The sequence below is a fragment of the Megascapheus bottae genome, chromosome 28 (assembly GCF_031878675.1).
Source record: "Megascapheus bottae isolate mThoBot1 chromosome 28, mThoBot2.hap1, whole genome shotgun sequence".
Taxonomy (NCBI): Eukaryota; Metazoa; Chordata; class Mammalia; order Rodentia; family Geomyidae; genus Megascapheus; species Megascapheus bottae.
Window position 1 is genome coordinate 9253738 of NC_143536.1, and position 22278 is coordinate 9276015.

The window sequence follows — 22278 nt, forward strand, 5'->3', positions numbered from 1 at the left end:
CAAGTGGTAGAGCTCTAGCCTTGAGAAAGTCCAAGGACAGTGCTCAGGCCCTGAGCTCAAGTCCAGGACTGGCAAAAAAAAAAAAAAGACAAAAAGCTGTTTCCTCCTCTCCAGGCTTATTTTTTGGGTCGGTCCTGGGGCTTGAACTCAGGACTCCCCAAAAGGACATTAATCTTCCTTCCTTGTACACAAGGCCTCAGGCTTCCCTCTTAATGGCTATGAAGGGGGAAGAAACAGTTTATTGCTACAAACCACATCATGCCAGTTTTCTCTTTGCTACCACAAAAATCAAAGCAAGAAACAACACACACACACACAAAATCAAGAATGGGGTCGGGGCAGGGGTCAGCTCAATTTTATTTCAAATCCTATCTGACCAATGAGCAACTTGCTTCATATTGCCAAGAGTTGACACTTTGAATCCTTTCGTCCAAATGTGCTACATGGAAGGAATTGGCATGCCCAGTTCTGAACCATCAGTTTGAAGTCTGACCTCACAAACTTCCACCTAGCTCTGAACAGAACCGTCTCACTGCGCAGCTAAACTCTCAAAACCTAAGCCACTCAGAGCACCGCACATTTATTTATTTATTTATCTATTTTTGCCAAAAAGCCACTTACCTCTGGCTTTTTTCTCCCTCCTGCCAAGGCTTCCCATGTAACCGAAGCATCTGAATTCTGCTGAGAATATTGCTAGCAAGGAACCTTAAGACTCAGGCCCAGCTCCCATGCAGAAGCAACTGATAAAAGCTAATCAAGTTTACAGGTGGCCTTCAGACCTTCACGTTCTTTCATTTAAACCAGAAAAACAGAACTAGGCACTTGAGGGTTCACACCTGATATCCTGGCTACTTGGGGAAGATGGAGAGGATCAAGGTTCAAGATCAGCCTGGGCAGAAAAGTTCATGAGATTTCCTCCTTACCCCATCCCCACTTCTTTGCTGGGTACCTGTCACGCTAGTTATCGGGTAATGCATAACATGGGTGGATTGCAAGAGGGAAATCAAGTGCTCAAAGGAAGGGGGAGTTTTGAGAGCCCCCCCCCATTATCACATACCCTCTCTTTCTCTCTCTCTGCTGCCTCTCTTCCCATTTTTCTCCCCCATCCAGTACTCAGAGTGGATCCCTCAGCTTGCAAGAGATCCTATTTCCAAACCAGTGTAAAGACACATTACAGTTTAAAGAGACACTCCACGGGGAGCTGTCAGGATACTCACCACCCCAAGAAGAACTGACAGAATGAAATGCTTTCACTATAGACAATCTAACCAGCAAATGAAGTATAGGTCATTTCAAGGGCATCCAAAGAAGAAAAGGGAAGGGTTAGTGCCCAAGCCCTGAGTTCAAGTCCCAGTACCAGCACAACTCAGGACCTCTGGTTTAGCCTCTCCTTCCTCGGTCAAGGCAGACATGCTACCATGTGGGCTACCCCTCCGGTTCTGGCTTTTTGCTGGTTTATTGGAGAACAGAGTCTCAAGGCCTTTCCTGCCCTGGCTGGCTTTGAACTATGATCTCAGATCTCAGCCTCCTGAGTAGCTAGGATTACAGGCGGGAACCACCAGCAAAAGGCTCTAGATGTAAAATAAATGTGGGGTGGGGTGTGGAGGTGAATATTGAGGTTTCACTGGCATCTGTAAACTATGCTTCTCCCCCTGGTGAGTGCCAGCTGATCTCTTTGCTGCTGGCAGGGGAGGAGGAAGAGTCCAGGTGCTACAAGAAAACCATTCAGAAGGCCAGGGCCCCGGGCCAAGGTGGCAGCCCACCTGACAACCCGGAGATGTAGACACCAACCGTGGCCAGTCCTGGCTTCTTTCTGAGCCAGGGTAGAAGGGGCTCCCCAGACACACGTGCGGGGGGGGGGGCTGGGGACATCACTTGGGGACAGATTCAAAGGCCGGGCGCTGCGCCCCGCAGCCTTCCTGGGCTCGGGTGGCAGGTTCGAGTCTCCCGTCGAAGGCCGGGGAGTGGCCGGCTGTGGACGCTGCCCTCCACCGCCCCGTGCCCACCCACGAGCGCTGTGGGACTCGGGTCCCCCATATACAAAAAAGGGGGGACCATCGTAGCCCGCCAGGGGCAATGAGAGGGGAAAGGGGCTGCGGACTGGAACCCGGGCAGACTGGGGGGATGCTCCAGAACGGGGTGCCGGGAATCCGGGCCTTCTTGGCCGGGGGACCTTTGTCCGCGCCGGGTCCCGCCGCGCCCGCCGTCCGCGCCACCTTTCCCGCGGCGGGGCGGGGACGGGGCGGGCGGCGCGGGCCCGGGGCGGGGACCGGCGGGGCCGGGGCGGGAGCGCGGGCGCACCGGCGGGCCTCGGTCCCCAACGGCTCCGCGGGGCCCGGATCCCGAGCGCCCGGGCGTCCGGGTCCAGTCGCGCGGCCGGCGCTCGCCCTCCGCGGGGACCCCGGCCCCGGGCCCCCCATCCCTCCCGCGGGCGCAACTTTCTTAAAGCGACAGGTGACTGGATCGGCGGGACGGCCACCCAGGGCCCGGCCTCTGCCTCGTGGGGTGTCCACACGCACACGCGCGCACACTTTGGGGGCGGGGGAGGTGGCCGCGGACCCCTCGGCCCGCCCCTGGCCCCCCACGCCCGGGCGCGGGGCGGCTTGCAGGTTTCCATGCACCCCGGCTTTTGCAAACCAATCCTCGGGCCCCGATCCTCCGATCTTGGGGGACACGCAGGCGCAGGGTGTCGCCGAGGGGTCCCCCTGCCCCGGGGGCCGCTCCCCGCCCCGCCCCGCCCACCCCTCCCGCGGAGCCCGGGGCGCGCGACGAGGCCCGCCGCCGCCGCCCCGAGCGCCCGCTGCGTCCCCTTGACCCTGCCCCGAAACTGACCCGGGGGGGGGAAGCCCGCCCCCCCCAGCACGGAGACTGCGCATGCTCTGAGCTGGACAGCTCCAGAAGAGGGAAATTTAAAAACGGTTCGAGCTGCTGCGACGGCGGCCAAATTGCAGAAGGCGAGGGGGCGAGCGCCGGGGACCCCCGCCCCTCCTCCGGACCCCCCCCCCGCGAGGACCCGCTCAGGTACCGCCTGGCAGGGTGGCAGCGCCTTTCCCCGGGTGAGGGGGACCCCGGGGCGCAGGGCGGGGGTGCGTCTCCCCCTGTTCCGTTTTTTCTCTTTGGGGGACCCCCCCTCGAGGACTCGGGGTGGGGCGGTTGGAGCTGAGCACTTGAGGGGGCACCCTAAAACTTTTTTAGAATCTATGTTTGTGGGGGGCTGCAGAGGACAAGCCACAGCCCGTGCCATTTCTGAAGGCGCTTCCAGGGTTCTTTGAGATGTTTGGTTTTGTTTTTTTGTTTTTCTCTCTCGAAAGTAAGGATTTGTAGGACCCAGAGAAACCACACATCAAGTTTCTCTTTGATCCTTTTTTTAAAATTATATTTCAAAGTGACCCCTAACTGCAATGGAGTTTGAACATGGAGGACGGGGGAGGGAATAAAGTTCAGATTCCTTATGGTGCAGGTGCCCGGGTTTTGTTTTTGTTTCCCCAGCCCTCCCCCCATTGATGTGAAAGAACCCATTCTCTTCATTTGCCTCTCTCTGATGGAATTTGCACAGGGGTGGGTGGGGGGCTTCGGGGTGGAGCTGCTGGGAGAATTTTCCGTCCTTCTGAATTGTGGGGAAGTTGGGGGGAGATGTTTGCGCATCTCCACTGATGGAAGCCGTTTCTGTTTTGTTTTCTTGTCGTTTCTGCTGGTCATCCCTGCCCCCCCCCACACCACCCCAGGAGATGATAGAAGGTGACTTCTCATCCAGAATGTCAGGAATTGTTCGCCACCCAGGGCGACGTCACCACCAGCACCCACAGGACTACAGGTGAGGGCTAGCACAGAACACAGAGTGACCACACTGATTTCTCCAGTTGTTCCTTTGGTACAGGAGAGTGGGAAGGTCTTGATTTCACTCAATGGAACCACAAAATGCCTGCAGGTTCGTGTCCCCTCCTGGGCTAGAAATTGCAGCTCCTGGTGACAGCCACCGTGATGGTGTTTCTCTCTGGTGGCCCTGGCAGGGACTTTCGAAAATGTCCCCTTTTGAAAACGTTTTGGAGGGAATTGAATTGTCTTCTCCTGGATGCTAGAGTGGCGCGTCAGAATTCCTGGGTGCTTAACCTGGCTGTGTGACTTTCTGCAAGCACTGTGCCCTCTCTGGGCTTTGTTCCCTATGAATTCTATGGCCTTAAGGTTTCTTTAAGACCTGATGGGTCCCCGGATGGAAAAGTGAGGTCAGCCCAACGAAATTCTTGAAATAGAAAGAAATGAGTTTCAAGGCAATGGGGTAGCGGGGTGCCCTAAGAATCCTCCTTCCTTTTTGGTCTTCAACCTTTACAAACAGAAAGGTCCTTAAGGGGTTCAACCAGCCCAACCCCTTCCTTTGCAGATAGGGAAACTGAGGCCAAGAGGGGGGAGAAGGGGCTTGTCAAGGCCACACAGCCACCAAGGAGGAGGACCTAACTTAGTTCCCATCCCCTCCCCCACAAAGCAAGTACCATGTCTGGATGGAAGGGCAAAGGCCCCCAGAAGGAGTGGGGGCAGAATGGGGGATGGCGGGGGAGAGGCAGGCTGTCACCTCAGATCAGCCCTGTTTACCCTGGGGGCCGTGGGGGTCCAGGGCCTGAGTGGTCGGCAGCCAGGCAGAGAGATGGTGCTTCGTGAGACTGCAGTTTCTAACTGGCCCAGGCCAGGGCCTGGTCCTGTGCAGAGCTGGGGCCAGGTGAGGGGCAGGGATGCCCCACCTGTCACTCCCGGCCCGGGATGCTGCTCTCATGAGCTCCACTGAACAGCTTAGGAAACAGGCTCAGAGAAAATGAAAGGACCTTTCCCAGGGTTCTTTAAGTGAGGGCCTCTGTGCTTCCTTCTGCTCTGCACAGAGTTCAGATCCTCCCCAGGGGCCAGCCAGGGAAAGCTCAGCTTCTCTTAAAAACCCAGCTTCTCTGGTGGGGCCGAGGACCTCTCTGAACCTCAGTTTCTCCATCTGTGCAGTGGGGATGAGACAGCACCTGTGGCAAGGGTTGCGATGGCAACTGAGTGATCTGATCCTGGGCAAGTTCGCCTCTGAGCACTCATTCGTCCATGCCAACGGGTTACTAGAAACTACTTAGGGCGGGAGCTCAATGAGATACAGCCTATGCTCAAAGGCACCCAGCAGGCAGGCCGGCTCTGATTGGATCTGGGTGGAAGCCTGGGGAAGAACCGGTCCTCTCCAGGTCTGGCTGAAGGAGCTCAAGACACAGACTCAAGGCTTGCTCCCTGGTCCTCAGCTCCTCGGTGTGGGCCACGCCCCTCCCACAGTTATGGTTGGGATTTTGGGAGGAGGAAGTTTGTTTGTGAGGCCACAGCTACTTGGCTGGTGGACAGGGCTGAGCCGCCCCGGACGCAGGCTCTTAGGCACTGCACCGCAGGGGCGGGGTCAGCCCCGCCCACCCACAGTTTAGAGCCCTGGCAGCTGCCCCTCCTCTGTGAAATCAGGGCGGGCAGGCCTCCTGGGGGTGGCCCAGTTCTCTGGCCAACCGGCTCTGGGGGAGGGGGAGGGGGATGAGCCCGGAGAGGGCATCAGGCTAAGCCTCACCAGCTCTGGACCAGGACCAGACGGTGCCCCGCTCCCCTGCCTGGCACTAAACCTTCCCTGTTCACCTAGATGTAGGGGAAGCAACCAGAAACCCAGAGGAACAACACAGTCCTAGCCGCTGGGAGGAGGGGGGATGGGCTTCAGATCTTTCCATTTGCTTTTCCTGGGCCAGATCCCCCAATTCCATGCCCTGGGGGCTGCATCCTGTGCCAGGTGGGCAGATGAGGAGACCAAGTTAAATCCCTTAGCAAGCGCGCCTACCTAGCTACGCTTGGTAGGCTGAGATCTGAGGCCCGCAGTCCTAAACCAGGGCTGGGTAGACACACCCCACACCCTAGATTCTCTTTGTTCTATTGAACCAGCAGACGCAAAACCTCAGAAGTAGAGGTGTGGTTCAAGCCAGTAGAGTCCCAGCCCTGAGTGGAAAAGTGAGAGCGCAAGACCCAGCACAAAATAAATGTCCTAGCAAGAGGACGAATAGTGACAGGTCAAGTGGGAACTTGAACCTGAAGCTACCCACTCTGAGAACACTGGGCCGAACAGCCCCTGGCGAGACAGAATTAAAACACCACCATCTCTGTGCTGTGTGGCACTGGATAAGTCACTGCCCCTCTCTGTGCCTCGATTGCTTTCCCCATTAAATCATCAGTTTGTAGGATGTTGGGAGGCTTTTGGCTGGCAATCCGGCACTCTCTCTCTTGGAGTGGGGCCTTTATGATAATATATAGCGGATGCTCCTCTTTCAATCTGCTTCCCCCCCTGAATAATAGCCCAGTAGACGTTTATGGGTTCCTCGTTTGCTTTGCATATCTCCAGCCATTGTTCTAGGGAGCGTTCAGGCTGCTGCCCTTTTATGCAGCTCTGGGCACAGCTGCCCGCCTGACCATCTCCTGGGGCCCAGGGCAGCCGTTAACTATCAATGCCAGAGTGCAGGGAGGGGGGGTGTGGCAGCTGCAAGCGTCCAGCCAGTCCCTGGGGAGCTGTCTAGGATCGCTAACAGTGCTGGGATGGGGGGGACACCTCTGCCCCCAGCCCAGCCCTGATACCAGAGCAGGAGACAAAGGTTTGGGGTCCACGGGTGGCCCAGACCTCAGGAGAAATCCCCTGCATCACAGCTCCTGCTGCAGGAGGAAGGCTTCAAGCTAGCAGGGGTTCTTCTTAGCTCAAAACACAAGGTCAAGTTAGTGAACACCTATGGTGGGCCAATGGATGGTAAACCAGTGCTGGCATTGCCCCCACCCCACACCACCATTTTCAGACAAGGGTGGCAAGACCCAAGAGACACAATGTGCTCAAAGACACACACTTGGGGAACAGCAGGTGACAAACCCACTGCCCTGACTTGGTAGAGTCAGGTTCAGCAAGTTCCTTTGCATAGACAGGGAAACTGAGGCCTGGAGAGTGAAAGGTGGTGGTGGGGCACCTGTTAGTTCTTTGCATCTTCAGCTACTCTCAGAGCTGGGAGGTGCCATGGTCTCTCTTGGAGAGTCTGGCCCTAGACATTTTCATCTCTAGATCTGACCTTGGGGTACGCCCTCCCTGCCTTGTATGGTGCTTCTCTCACCTGTGAGAGAGAGCAGTGGTAAACACACAGGCTGCAGAGAGTGATGGATGGATGCACATGCAGCCATGGAAACACAGAGATAGGGCCCCCTTCCTGAGCCCCCAGTTCAGGAGGCCCACCCCTCAGCCATCCCCTGAGGAGGGGCTGACAGGTCCAGAGATGGTGGATAACCTGTCCTCACCTTCACACTCTCCATCCCTCAGGTAGACAGAACAGTTTCCCAGTGGCTTATGGGTCAGGAGGAGAGGTAGCTCTCCTGAGCTGCAGCTTTTCTTTGGAGCCTTTCAGCTCTGTTTCCTCCCCAAATTTTAAAAAAAAAAATCCAAATTCGTCAAATCATTGACTTTGTACTCTCTCTTGTTGGCCTCGCTGGGAATTTCTGAAGCGGCCAAGTAGCACTTCATTTCCCCCCTCCCCCTCCAACAAAATAGATCACAAAGATCAGCCAAGTGCCTGCCTCGAAATGCTTAATCCTCTTGTATGTGATGGCTAGAGCAGAAATCGGCTTGTGGTTTCTCTTGTGCACATGCATCAGTCATGGAGCTTCAACTCAGAACCTAGACCCTGTCCCTGAGCTTTTCTGCTCAAGGCTAGCGCTCTCCCACTTTGAGCCACAGCGCCACTCCCAGCTTCCTGGCTGGCTTTGAATTAGGATCCTCCTATCTTAGCCTCCTGACTAGCTGGGGTTCAAGGTTTGAGCCACAGTACCTGGTTGACATTTCCCAAGGGAGACAGTGACACCTCCTTGGAATCAGGTGAAGCAATGGGACTGGAAATGCAGCAGGGGAAGGGGTGGGGACAGGTCCTGGCCTGGGGAAGGGACTCTCAGTCAACATCTGCTGGGCAGATGCCCAGTGGGAAAGGACCTGGGGATAGGCTGGGGGAGCTCAATGGGGGGGGGTGCTAGACTCTATGTTGGGCAGTTTGTCTGATCCTATCCTCCTACCCATGCCCTGGCTGGGAATTCTGGTCATTTTACTTCTGGGGACACAGAGAACTTAAGTGCAACTTGTCCCCAAATCACCTGGCTACCAAGGAGGCAGAGGTGGGATTTGAACCCACTCTGCACACTCCTTCCTCAGCACAATCACTGTACCATCTAACTTAAGAGGTGCTTTACCCGGCCTGCCACAGTTGGCTGCTCATGGCAGCCACATGGGGAGAGCTACTGAGAGAGGAGACTGCAGGCAGTACACGGGGCCAGCCATAGTGCCTGGTCCCAGCTCCCCAGCTGTGGGATGGGGGGTGAGAGCTCGCCTCTCCCCAGCTGGAGATGTAGAGAGAGGTAGACAAAAAGTCTTCCTGCCTTGTCGTTGATCAGGTGTGTTCTAGTCAGATGGCGCCTGGCAAAGAGGAGCGCAGGACCTTCTGTGGAGAATGCAGACTCTCCTGAGAGCTCCATGCGCCCACATACTCCTTGGAGGAGATGCTGGATCAGATGATCCACCCACATTTGTAGGAGCCTCTGGCATGGCTTCCACCCATCCTCACCACACTTGGGAGGAGGGGATGGGAATCGACACCCCCGTTTTACAGCTGGGCAAACTGAGGCCAACAGAGGCTGATGGGAGAAAGAAGGGGCTCACTACCCCCAATGGCATTTCCAGTGGGGAAACTGAGGCACGGGAGGGTGTTGGGGATGCTGGGGCTCTGAATGTGAAATGCCCATAGCTGCCCCTCCCTTTTCCTGTTGGTGAAAGAGGGTGGTCTCATGGTCATCTCAAGTGCATATGTGTATGAAGGTAATGTGTGAGCATGCATGTGTGTCATGCATGCAAGCTGGCATAAATGGGCAAGTGTGAGTGCGTGTGTGTGTGTGTGTGTGTGTGTGTGTGTGTGTCTGAGGGAAAAAATGCACATGGCTGATCTCTGGAAATGGAGAGCTGCCTGGTGGGGGGCAGGAGCTCAGCTGGGACTCTGCTGGTGACTGAACCCCATGGGACTGAGGAAGACACCAGGTCGGGGTCCCTGGGGAGCTCCAAGTCCTTTTTGCAGCCTGACTCCCAGCACGTCCTCAGTGCTGCAATGAACAGTCTACAATGAAGTGTCTCTCCCAGCAGGCACCTCCTGTTATCTCTTCCAGTGTACACATGGGGAAACTGAGGCCAGGGCAGGTTAAGTCACCTGCTCATGGGTCACATAGCTCCCACTGTGCTGCTCTGCCTGTGACCTGAGTACCAGTGGGTCCCCAGGGACCCCCTGCTGGGCTGCTGCGTACTTCTTTAAGGGGGGAAACTGAGGCCCAAAGAGGGAAAGGGCTTGCCCGAGGTGAGGATACCTCAGAAGTGAGGCCAGGGCCTTCCCTGTGGGCCCTCCCAGAAGGCTCCAGGTCTTTGACACAAAAGAGACTGTTGTGGGCCTGGCTCATCTTTCACCCAGCAATGGCAGGACGGGGTGAGGGCTGTGAGATGGGGTACAGGAGTGTTTTACGCTCCAGCCTGGGCCTCACCCAGGTCTTGCCACCCTGAGCTGTGCCCACACATGCGTAGAACTGCTGGAAGGTGCACTGGACCCAGTGTGTGCTCTTCCCCGTCCTGAGGCTATGGGGTTCCAATATTGGGGCTCCTTGAGGCCATTCTTCCCCAGCAGAGGACAGAACCCCGTGTCCTGGCCTCCCCAGAGGCCTGAAGGTATAACACTGGGTGCATGGAACCTAGGCTGGCTCCTAAATAGCACTTAAAGGAATGTGGTTAGTGGTCAGAGGTCAGAGGTCGGAGGTCACAGACCCCCCCCAGGGACCTGGCTAATGTTCCTAGTGACATTCATATCGGTGTGAGTGCTGGACTACAAGCTATCCCAGTGGCCCACCATCCCTGTGGCGCAGAAGCAACGATGTCCTGTGAGGTGGGAGGAGCCATCTCGTGTCTGCATTTTTACAGGGGAAAACCTTGAGCCTCGGGGAGGTGAAGGTAGCGGTTCAAGGGGAGCCAGCCTTAGAATCCGGGGCTCCCTGGTGTCACTCACCTTTCCACTGGGGACTGGGGGCATCATCCAGGTGGCTAAGGGATTTGCAAGGTGACTTCCAACAACTGGGGGATTCCAACTTTGTGGGTCTCCCACTTTGAGAAACCTACCAGCAGGGACTCCCCTCTTCTCCCCCAGAGCCAAGCAAAGCAGCCAGGACAAAAGTGGGGAGCCATAGCAGGTAACTGAGCAGAAGTGTGGGTTTGGCTGGCCTGTGGCGTGAAGTGGAGAGGGTGGCGTGGGCCAGGCGGCTCTGGCAGCAGGCAGTGGAATGGTCTCCAAGGGCCTCAGGGGGACAGATGGTGGTGACCTGGGCCATGGCTGTCACTCAGCCAGATAAGTTAGGAGCCGGCTGTGAGGGTGGCAGCAGGGGGCCCCCAGAAACAAAAGCATAGAGACCTCAGGATAATGGGGGCCACGTGCCACAGGCAGAAGCAGCAGTTGAGTTTTTGTTCCCTGGGCCACTGGGGGCCAGCGGTAGCACCAACAGTTGCCACTGAATGGCCCGGCCGAATTTTCAAACTGTCCCCGACCCCCCTGTGCTGGGTTTTCCTTCAAGGCAGCCAATGGCAGGAGCCAGCCGGGCAGTCACCCGATGCCAGTTTCTAGGTGAAGGGCCTGGGCCCAACTGAGCAGAGGCGGGGGTCATGGCAACACTAATTACAGCCCAAAGCCAAGGAGAGTGAGTCTGGCAGGGAGGAGGAGGGAAACGAAGGTGGAGGGAGGTGGTAGACAGGGAGGCCAGGAAGTCCAGGCAGCCAGCGGATTATGGGACTCTGTGCCAGATGCTCCCAGAAAGCAGAGGCTGTGGCTAACAAGAGACCAGCCTTCTCCTCTGCCTCGCTCAGGCCCCATCTCACCTGGGTTTGAAGTCTGTGGGCCTCATGGTCACATGCCTGGTGCCTGCCCCAGGCAGCCTCCCCTCTCCTCCACTTTTGTTCAGGAACTTGTAGAGGGCCAAGTAGGCGTGAGTTCTGATCCACTCTGGAGGCCCCCGGACTCTGCCCATCTTGGGAAAAGAGTTCTGCACCAGCCACACAGCCTGACCCCAGCCTCATCCCTTCTGGCATCCTGTGACTCTGAGCAAGGGACTCAGTGAACCAAGCCTCAGTCTCCCCAGCTGTGCCGGGAGAATGCACGTCTAGTAATCCCTTATCTAAAATGTGGCCAGCGGCTTACATTTTGCTTTAGATTTTGTCACAGTTTCATAGACGGAAGGAGATTTCTCAGCAATGGGACTCAAGGCAAAATGTTGTATCCATTCATTTTATATACATCTTACCTAGAGGTTTCGGGCAGGGAATGAACCCTGAGCCTTGTGCATGCTAGGCAAGTGCTTTTTACTCAGCCACACCCTTAGCTCTGCTTCATGGCATGTCCTACACAGTGTGTGTGTGTGTGTGTGTGTGTGTGTGTGTGTGTGTGTGTGCACAGACACACATGCAAATACTCTGGTCATTTTTTGTGGTTTATTGGAGATAAGAGTCAGTCTCACGGACCTTCCTGCCCGGGCTGGCTTTGAACTATGATCCTTACACCTCAGCCTCCCGAGTAGTTGGGATTACAGGTGTGAGCCACCAGTGCCTGGCTTCATGGACTATCTCAGCCATGTAGCCTCAAGGCGGTTGTTTCCTCTGGTATTTTCCACATGCCTCAGTTTGTCTGTGACCCAACAAATGGCCCCGGGGTGTGGGGTGCTCCCTTGGTGGGTGGCATCATGGAGGCTGTCAGTCAGCCTTGCGTCTGGAGCCTTGCAGATTGAGGGATGGAGGACGTGTCCCCTGGAAAACAATCTCTGCCCTTAGGCTGCCAGGGCCGCCTCAGTGCTGGGCGCGCAGGAAGTGATCAGTAAACATCCCTTCTTGTCATTTGGGGCGTGGGATTGAAGTGCCTCGGGCAACCAAGCTGTCCAGGGACCCCTGGGGGCAGGCTCCCGTGTGCAGCCCCCACGAGGGCCGCGTGGGCAGCAGGGGCTGGGGGTATTCTCGAGGCCAGGCACCCCCTCCCACGCAGCAACTGGCTGTAGCGCCCCCTCCCGCCCGAGCTTCCGCTCCTCTCCGCAGCCTCCTTCCTCCCACCCGCGATGACGACCTGCCGGGGGACCTGCAGTCGCTGTCGTGGCTCACAGCCGTGGACGTGCCCCGGCTGCAGCAGATGGCCAACGTCCGCGTGGACCTGGGCGGCCCCAGCGTGCCACACCAGCACCCAGGTGGGCGGGGCGAGGGGTGGGCGGGGCGTGCGGTGGGCGGGGCGTGCGGGTGGGCCGGGAGGCCATGGGCAGCTTTCTGTCTCTCTGGGCCTCCATCTCCACATCCAGCCTCTGCCAGCCTTCCATGGTGGGGTCATCCTATACAGACCCAGAGCCTACAGTGACAGGAACACAGCCTTTCCCCGGCCCTGCTGCACCCTGACCATCCACCAGACAACTACAGGCTGAAGGCCAAACGCAGCCTGTTTCTTCCAAGGGCTAAGCATGGTTTTGTAGCAGACAGTGGTGGCTCACGCCTGTAATCCTAGCTACTCAGGAGGCTGAGATTTGAGGATCGAGATTCAAAGCTGGTCCAGGCAGGAAAAGCCTGTGAGAGTCTTAACTATCACAATGCCAAAACCCTGAGTTCAAGCCCCAATACCAGCACATATATGTGCACGCGTGCAAGCACACGTAAACACACATGCACACACACACACACACACACACACACACAAGGAGGATTATTTTTCAGGAATTGGAAGAGAGAAAGAAAAAGGAAGAAGAGGAAGAGAGAAGGGAGGGAAGGAAGGGAGGAAGGAAGGAAGGAAGGAAGGAAGGAAGGAAGGAAGGAAGGAAGGAAGGAAGGACACATAGCTGGCAAGGCCTAAAATATTTGCTACCTAGTACTTGATAAAGAAGTTTGCTGTCTCTGTTCTAGAAGAGGCAAAGGGACCCTGGCATACAGTAGGTGCCTTATAAATGTCAGCTAGTTGTGATCACAGCAAGGGCTTAGATACTTAGAAACAGGTTGAAGAAAAACCAAACAACGACCCACACTGCAAGTGCAACTCACTGAGGCACAGTCAGTCAAACAAAGCATGAGTGTCTAGCAGTATTCTTATCGGGCAAATTGTTCCTGAGCAAACATGTATACAGAGGGTTAGTAAACTTATGTTTTAAATTTAATTTTTTGTCAGTTGTAGGGCTTGAATTCGGGGCCTGGGTGCTGTCCCTGAGCTCTTTTGCTCAAGGCTAGTGCGCTACCACTTTGAGCCACAGTGCCACTTCTAGTTTTCTGGTGGCTCATTGGAGATAAGAATCTCATGGGATCTTTTTCTGCCCAGGCTGGTTTCGAACCATGATCCTCAGATCCCAGCCCTCTGAGTAGCTAAGGTTAGAGGTGTGAGCCACAGGCATCCAACAGTAAACTTTCTTAGAGGATATAGAAATATCTATTTATGGGCTGGGAGCTTGGCCTAATGGTTAAAGTGCTTGCCTACCATGCACAAAGACCAAGGTTCGATTCCTTGGTACCACATATATAGAAAAAAGTCAGAAGTGGTGCTGAGGCTCAAGTGGTAGAGCTCTAGCCTTGAGAAAGTCCAAGGACAGTGCTCAGGCCCTGAGCTCAAGCCCAGGACTGGCAAAAAAGAGAAATATCTATTTATTATTATAAATAATAATAATAAGCCCATGCTGGCTTTCAACTTATGTTGCCCAGGCTGGCCTCACACTTCTGAACCTCCTGCTCTGGCCTCCCAAGTACTGACATAACAAGCATGTACTAGCATCCCCAGTCAGAAATATATTTTTTAGACTCTGTAAGTCACGAGGCCTCTGGAAACCATGCAAACCCTGTTGCTGTAGGGTAAAACCAGCCAACAGCAGTAGGTAAATGAAATAGGCATGGCTTTATTCACAAACCAAGCTGCAGGCCAGGTTAGTATGGTTGTCTCACACTAATATAGAACCCCTAGAGGCAGCCGTGTGACTCTAGACAAGTGCTTTCTCCTCTAGTCGGTTCCTGCCCTTGTTGGGGGAATGGAGAACCAGCTGTTTGAGAAGCACTCCAACAGGTGGTGGCTAATAGATGCTAAAACAGGACAAGCCCTTCTTTCCTGTGGCAGCACTTTGCAAGTCAGCTTCATTTGATTAGCAGTGACTAAGACCCAGCTGCTGTCATGAGAGTCTGGGATAGATCAGCAATGTCTGTCACGGCCCCTGCATGGGTGGCAGCCACACATCTGCTATTCCTGGCACTTACCCTGGGGAAGGCTCAGCAGAGGGGGGAAAAGGCACAAAGACATTGGACCTTATCCTGGGATATTGGGGGGCTGAGGAAGGTTTGTTTTTTGAGGAGAAACAATAAAAAACCCCATGAACTGATGTTTTACCTTCCTGAATAAGAGGAACCAAATAATTTTTTTAAATCCTCACCATTTATTAGTGACTTCTTTTTAAGGAGATTTTTCTCTCACACTTGCCCATGTTCGCAGTGCTTGGTAGTATTTTATTTTACTCCTCATATCTTTTATAGGCAAGTGCAAATAGAGAGATTGAGTGTGTAGTCCTGGTCTCACCTTTCACCACTGGACCTCGCAGCCAAGTGGCTTGCTTGCCAAGCAGCCTGCTCCTTAAAGGGCGGGGAGGGGGGGGTCTGTCTTCTGAACATATCCAGGCACAGCTGGCCCCAGCCACTGCCACCATTCGTCCAGCCTTCTCTGCGCCTCCCTCCTTCCTACAGGTGCCCTGGCCAGGACTGCTGACCTGCACCTGGCCGCCACGCAGGGTCCCCTGCTCCACACCTCGGCCAGCATGCTGGACCTCAGCCCCATAGCTAGCCACGGAGCCAGCGTAAGTGCCACTGCACGCTTGGGGAGGGAGGAGACCCCTCCCCAGCTGCCCCTTCCACGCTGACCCTCTGTCCTCCCCTCCTCTTGTATTCCAGCACCTGAGCCAGCACCCAGGAGGGAGCCATCCACCCCCACAGGATGCCCCACTGCTGTACACGCCCTCCACACAGCTGCCCTTTGCCATCCCCACGGGGAATCCGCAGGTATGGGGGACCCCAGCCAGGGCCTCTGTGAGCCTCAGTATACCCACCCAGTACTGGGGTGCCTTCATCTTCCTCATCGTGACCCTCTATGCAGGGCGGGGGGAGAAAGGTGTTTCCTGTGGTGGGAACTCATTTCACCCCCATACTGCACCCAGGGTGGGGCTTTGTGACTGACAGCTTGTCTCACCTGCTTGCTCTCTGTCTGCTGTCTGTCTGTCTGTGCCTGTGAAAGTATCATCCCATGGACCTCTATAATTCCCCATTTGGGGCTCGGCCTCTGTACCCCCAGACCCATATGACAGCACATTCATCTCCGGACCTGCACCCCAAACATTACCCCAAGCCCATCTACTCCTACAGGTGAGGTGAGGTGAGGTGGGGGGGTGTCCTGGGGAGAGGTCAGGGCTGCCTTTGGGGCCGCTCAGCAAAAATGGGGAGTGGTGGTCCACACTTACAAGGGGGAGATTGGTGGAGTGGGGAACCCTCTCCCACTGGGACCTGTTCCCCAGAATGACAGTCCTGCATTTAGATAAGTCCCAGAGGTACAGATAATTCTCCAGACACGGAAGCTCTATCCTACAGCAGCTGTGTGGTCTCTGGGAGGCACTTGGCCTCTCTGGGCCTCAGTTTCCTCCATTGTGAAGGGGGATGAAGAGGGTGTAGATAAAGTCTGTAGGTGTTAGTTATGAAGTTGGAGCAAAGGGAGGCAGCAACAGCTGAGCCCAGGGTCAGGAAGGGGTGCTGGGAGCAAACCCTGGGTGTGCGTTTAGGTTTAGTAGAAGGGCAGACTTCCTAGCAGAGGGAACATGGGCTGTTGCCTAAGACCCCTCCTCTCTTTCCCCTGCCTTCTCCCCCCTCCACAGCTGTCTGATTGCCATGGCCTTGAAGAGCAGCAAGACAGGCAGTCTGCCTGTGAGTGAAATCTACAGCTTTATGAAAGAGCATTTCCCCTACTTCAAGGTGAGGGCTGGGCCAGGCTGGGGGGCCTCAGGCTGGTGCTGCCAGGATCCAGGGCTGGCTCCATGCCAAATTGAGCTACCACTCCTTTCTTTCTTTCTTTCTTTCTCTGTTTCTCTGTCTCTCTCTCTTTCGCTTCCGGTTTTGTCTGTATACCTGGAGTATATCGACACTGAGGCAAATTAAATAGAGAAGTGGGCATTCAAAACTGGACTCTGATGGAGGAAGGAGTTCACCAGGCACCTTAGAATGGGTAGCAAGGATAGCCTTGTAACTCAGCACAGTCTCTGGGCTTCAGACCCTCATCTGTGAGGTGGAAGAACACAATGCCCAGCTGATAAGTGAGTGGAGGTTTATTTTATTTTTTTTTTGCCAGTCCTGGGCCTTGAGCTCAGGGCCTGAGCACTGTCCTTGGACTTTCTCAAGGCTAGAGCTCTACCACTTGAGCCTCAGCACCACTTCCGGCTTTTTTCTATGTATGTGGTACCAAGGAATTGAACCCGGGTCTTCGTGCATGCTAGGCAAGCACTTTAACCACTAGGCCAAACTCCCGGCCGGAGAGTGGAGTTTTTAACCAGGAAGATCCTGGCAGCTGCTGGCATTAGTAAAGCTGTCCTTGATTGCTTAGGGCCTCGAACTGCGGGGGACCCAGCTGGGACTGGGTCCGTGGCAGGAACAGGGTAAGCCAGTGGGGTGGATGTGCGCATGCGCGTGGGCAGGGCAGCATCTCCGGTTGCCTAGCAACATAGTTGCAGGGCTTCTCATCCATGACCCCTCTGTAAGCATCCTTCTCGCTCCAGTCCCCGCCCTGCCCTCTCCTTCCCCGTGGATTCCCCCCCCCCCACCGCCCCTGGACGCAGGGGAGCCGGGTGGTCCCTGAGCGCTTCTCTCCCCGCCGCCGCCCGCAGACGGCCCCGGATGGCTGGAAGAACTCGGTGCGGCACAACCTGTCCCTGAACAAGTGCTTCGAGAAGGTGGAGAACAAGCTGGGCGGCTCCTCGCGCAAGGGCTGCCTGTGGGCCCTGAACCTGGCCCGCATCGACAAGATGGAGGAGGAGATGCACAAGTGGAAGAGGAAGGACCTGGCCGCCATCCACCGCAGCATGGCCAACCCGGGTGAGGCCCGCCCCGCCGCGCGCGCGCACGCACGCACGCACGCCCACGTCCACGCGTGCACGCCCACGGCGCCACGCGTACCTCCACACACGCTCCCACCCATGGCACGGACACCCGCACAGCGCAGGCGCACAAACGCGTGCGCACGCACACCACCACCTCTCCTCCAGCTCTGCCCAGGGCCTGGCCCACCCTGCCAGGGATCCCAGCCAGGGGGAAGGGGACCTGCTGCCTCTCCACCCCTCAGTCCCAAGCTGTGCTGGGTCTCACTGTCATCCCAGGTTTGTCACGCAGAATCATGGGACAACATACGTTTACTGCTTACTTCCTGACCACATTGGCGGCCGTGTACTATATAACCAAAGAGTAACTAACGCCTGTGTGGCCTGGGATGGGGGAATATTGGTTCCTTTATACCCAATGGGTAAGGATATAAAGGTGATTATTATTATTATTATCAGTCATGGGGCTTGAACTCAGGGCCTGGGCACTTTCCCTGAGCTTTTCTGCTCAAGGCTAAAAGCCACAGCTCCACTTCCAACTTTTTGGTAGCTAAGGGGAAATAAGAGTCTTACAGAATTCCCTTTCCTGAGCTGGCTTTGAGCACTGATCTTCAGAGCTCAGCCTCTTGAGTAGCTGGGAATATAAGCCTAAGCCTTTGGTGCCTAGCGGGGTGACATGATTTAAAGGTGACACAATAGAGTGAAAACCTGCAAACGGACCTGGGCAAGGTCGTATATACCTGTCATCCCAGCACTCAGGAGGCTGAGCCAGGAAGATTGTGAGTTTGAGGCCTGCCAGACTACACATGAAACCCTGTCACAAACACACACCCATGTGTTGGTCCAATTGTTCTACTTCTGTTTATGCTGAGGAAATCAAAGATTTGAGGAGGGAGACATGTTTTATGGAGCCCAGTGTTAGACTGTACTCCTATAATCTCAGCCCTCCAGAGACCAAGACAAGAGAATCAAAGATTCTAGTTCAGTCTGGGCTACAAACAGTGAGTCCTTTTCTCTAAAGAAAAATGAAACAATGTCTGGAAGCATGGCTAAGCAGTAGAATACCCTCCTAGCAAGAAGAGCCTCCAAGGGGCTGGGAGTTTGGCCTAGTGGTAGAGTGCCTGCCTAGCATGCACAAAGACCCGGGTTCAATTCCTCAGTACCACATACATAGAAAAAGCCAGAAATGGTGTGGTGGCTCAGGGTAGAACACTAACCTTGAGGAAAGCCCAAGGACAGTGCTTAGGCCCTGAGCTCAAGCCCAGGACTGGCCAAAAAAAAAAAAAAAAAAAAAAAAAGAAGAGGCTCCAACTTCAAATGCCCCTGAAGTAGATTTTTTTTTTTTAAATTAAAGGTGGCACATAATGCTTGTCTAGCATAAGAAAGTTCTGGGTTCAATAATTGTTGCACTAAAAAAGGTTTTTTAATCAAAATTATCCATTACAAAACTGCAAGAGGCTAAAAAACAAAAGGAAAACATTCTAAGCCTCTCACAGTTCAACACCTTAGTATCGTTTAAGTATTCAAAAAGAAAGATATTTTTGGAATATGAATTCTCCCAATGCACTAAAGGAAAAAGAGAAGCTTTTGAACCCATGCACCCAGCATGAGCACATCTTAAAGTTCTTCACTTTCCCACTTTCACTTCACCCCCAAAAGCATTTAATAATATAATGCACACACATATACAGATTGGAATGAATGGAGAAAGCATGAGGAAGAAGATACATCCACTCCCTGTCAGGGAAGAAATCACTGGTCATCTCTTTACCTTCTCCACACTTCTGTCCGTTTTTCAAAATGTTTACCCTACACCCTAAGTGCTTTATACATGAGAAGAAAGATTGCACCTGTTACTTTTTCTCAAGCAACACTTCTTCATGTGGAGGTCCACTTGTGAGTGAAGGAATCTGGTCTCTGGCTCCAGATCTGGGGGTGTGGAGAGGAGGTTCAAGTGGTTGGTATGAAGTTCAAGTGGAGGTGTAGGCTATAGACTGTGAGCCACACACTGTGCTGAAGCCAAGGGCCCTGCAATTATATATGACCGAGCACACCTTTCAGCCCTGTCATCACGATGTCATGGTGACGTCACCATGGGACAGAGCATCTGAGCCCCCTGTGAAGTCCAAACCCAGGCGGCACGCTGGGTTCTGAGTCCCCTCTCCTGTTTATCTGCAGAGGAACTGGACAAACTCATCTCTGACCGGCCCGAAAACTGCCGGCGTCCTGGCAAAGCAGGGGAGCCTGAGGCCCCTGTGCTCACACATGCCACCACGGTGGCCCGCAGCTGCCTGGCTGTCCCTCAGCTCCCACCGAGGACCCTGTCCCTGCCCCAGCAGGTCCAGCAGCAGGCACAGCTGGCCCCAGACTCGCCAGCGCCCGCCCAGACGCCGCCCCTGCAGGCCCTGGCAGCGCTGAGCCCCGGGCCCCTTCCCCAGCCTGGCATGGGCCGAGTTCCTAGGGACTTCGACATCAGTGCCGACATGAGCACCGAGGTGGATGCGCTGGACCCCAGCATCATGGACTTCGCTCTGCAGGGTGAGGCCTGGAGGGGAGTGGTGCGGGGGAACAGCAGAGAGAAGAACATTTAGGGGGACCTCCGATGGCACCAGTGGCTTACACCTATAATCCCAGCCAGTCTGGAGGTGGAGATCTGAGGGTGGAAGTTCAAAACCAGTCCAGGCAGGAAGGTCAATGGGACGCTTATCTCCAGTTAATGAGCAAGAAGCTGGAAGTAGAAGTGGCATTCAAGTGGTAGGGTGCCAATCTTGAGCAAAAAGCCAAGTGAGAGTTCAAGGCTCTTGAGTTCAAGTCCCAGGCCTGGCCAAAAGAGAGAGGGAGCCAACTCTAACATACAGAGCAACTAATGAGCTCTTGCTGGATACAAGACCCCAGTCCATGCTCATTGCTTACTGTATACAGTGGTCTAAGACCACTGCCATTGCCTGGCCCTGTTCTGCCAGTGAGGACACTGAACAATGAGAAGTGAAGTCACAGGACCTGGGTCACTAAAGGTCATCCAGGTCCTCATCAGTAGAGCTGGGATTTAAAGCCACGTCTTTCTGGACCTCAATCTTCCTTCCAAAGCAGCCTCAACTTGAGTGTGGCAAACCCTAGGCAGGAGAGAGGTAGATCATCCTCAGGAAAATGGGATCTGAATGAATGAATGAATGAATGAATGCAGTGTGCCAACCAGTGGCCCTGGGGGTAGGAAAAAGAATGCTTAGCTCTCAATGTGTCAGCCCCTGGAAGTGGATTTTCTGATCATCTCCATTTTCTCCGGAGGCTCAAGCAGCAGTGACTTCCTAAGGACACACACGGAGGGGCAGGCGGCAGGGACTGGGTCTAGAACGTGGGGTCCTCTGACCTCTTTCTACACTATGCAACCCTGAGCTCTGGACCAGGCAGGGACTGGAACTGGCCCCTGCGGGATCGAAGCCAGCTCACCTCACCTCACCCACATGCTCTTGTCTTTGAAAGGGAACTTCTGGGAAGAGATGAAGGACGATGCTCTGGGGGCCTTTGGAGACTCCCCACTTGGCTGTGACCTGGGGGCCCCGGGTCTGATCTCAGAGCCAGGCTGCAGTGACCACACCTTCCCGGATTTACAGATGACGGGTCTCTACGCAGCCTACTCCACTTCTGACGGCACAGGTCCCTCGGCCCCCCAGTACCTGGGCACTGCAGGGAACAAGCCCATCGCCCTGCTCTAAGATCCTGTAGCCTCCCTGCCCTGACCCCCCAGGTCCCAACAGCTGGGACCAGCAGACCAGGTGCTCCTAGAGGCTGGGCCCCCCAACCTGTCTCAGCACCGCCAGGACCTCATGGGCAGGGAAGCAGGTTCTCTTGGAGCCCCTGCCCCCTACCGGAAACTTCTGGGGCCCCCTTCCCCAAGACAAGAGGCCAGAAGAGCAGGGGTAACCACCCCAGCCTCATCCTGCCCTTCCAGGTCCGGAGGCTGGGCCGAATGGAGGTTCCAGACTCCCTGCCTCGGCCTCTGCCGGGCTAGTTTGTCCTTGAAGGTGCCAGCATTTCCCGTGGCAACCTCTGGGATCAGGCTGGGCATGGGGACTATGTGTAAATGTATTTATATTTATTATTGTGGCCTGTCCCCCACCTCTGCAACCCCAGCTGAGTACCCCAGGACAAGGCTTTTCCACACCCCCGCCCCCTGCCATGTCCCAACCCTTGGCCTGGCAACTCCCTTTTCCAACAAGTCAGCAAGCACTGTGACTCAGCGAGGTGCCCAGTTGGTGATGGTAGAGGCCGGGTGTCCTGCTGTGGTTCTAGACTCCAGGGGGCCTGTGGTTTGGGGGACTTCCTAAAGATGAATGGTGGGCCTGGTAGGAGCCAGCAAGAAGCCCCTGGAGGGGAAGAAATGAGCCTTAAACCATGGAGAGTGCACTTGATGGCCTGGCACTTGTGCCTAAGTGCTAGTTCTGCACGTGGGGGCTGGACCTGGCACTTCCCACCATGGCACAAATGGTGGCAGTGACATTTTTCTCTCTGTTGCCTGATGGGGAGCTCCTCTGCCCTGACCAGTTGCCCGACCAGCCAGTGTAGGGGAGGCTGACAGAAAGCTGTGTCCCCGAGGGCCTTCTTGGAGGTCCTTCCTAGTTCTAGACCTTTCCACCACCTTAATGAAGAGATGTGAGTTGTGATGAATAAAGACTGCCTTGGGACTCCACCAGGACTGTAGGCATAGCATCAATAAAGGCTGAGCAGCAGTTCTGTGGCTCAGGAGGTGGGAGGAGGGGCTGATGATGTCATAGCTCTGATCACAGGTACAAGGACCCCGACTTCCTGTCAAAGGCGGGGCCGGGGCTGAGGTCATTAAGGATGGAGGCTGCTCAGCCTGCATTTCTGTTCTGCCACTGCTGCACTGGACAGGCCTAATCTCCGCACAGTTGCAAACACTGCAGAAAGCTCTGCGTGGCAGGGTGGGAGAGAGTGTGTGCCAGGCCGGGCAGTGCTACGCTGAGCTGCCCTGAAGCCTTGGGTGGGAGGAGGCAAGGCATGGAGGAGGCTGCTCCTTTTTTTTTTTTTTCCTTTTCTGCCAGTCTTGGGGCTTGAATTCAGAGT

The 22278-nt window shown here is 55.2% G+C and overlaps 1 protein-coding gene across 1 annotated transcript; it reads left to right on the plus strand.

Moving 5' to 3' along the window:
* The first annotated feature begins 2990 nt into the window (after positions 1–2990).
* On the plus strand, positions 2991–21215 carry Foxn4 (forkhead box N4). The gene is made up of 10 exons (XM_090319979.1): positions 2991–3021; positions 3726–3814; positions 12158–12303; positions 14810–14925; positions 15014–15121; positions 15354–15481; positions 15985–16081; positions 16987–17194; positions 19375–19734; positions 20677–21215. Exons 2-10 carry the CDS (start codon positions 3729–3731, stop codon positions 20907–20909), a joined length of 1482 nt encoding a protein of 493 aa, XP_090176105.1. The 5' UTR covers positions 2991–3021; positions 3726–3728; the 3' UTR covers positions 20910–21215.
* The last annotated feature ends 1063 nt before the right edge of the window (positions 21216–22278 follow it).

Bases quoted from the DNA above. Each gene is read 5' to 3' on its own strand.
- Foxn4 (XM_090319979.1), top strand. From the start codon at position 3,729: ATGATAGAAGGTGACTTCTCATCCAGAATGTCAGGAATTGTTCGCCAC. The intron at 15,122-15,353 runs GTATGGGGGACC...TGCCTGTGAAAG, and splicing joins TCCCCACGGGGAATCCGCAG to TATCATCCCATGGACCTCTA. The intron at 15,482-15,984 runs GTGAGGTGAGGT...CCCCCTCCACAG, and splicing joins AAGCCCATCTACTCCTACAG to CTGTCTGATTGCCATGGCCT.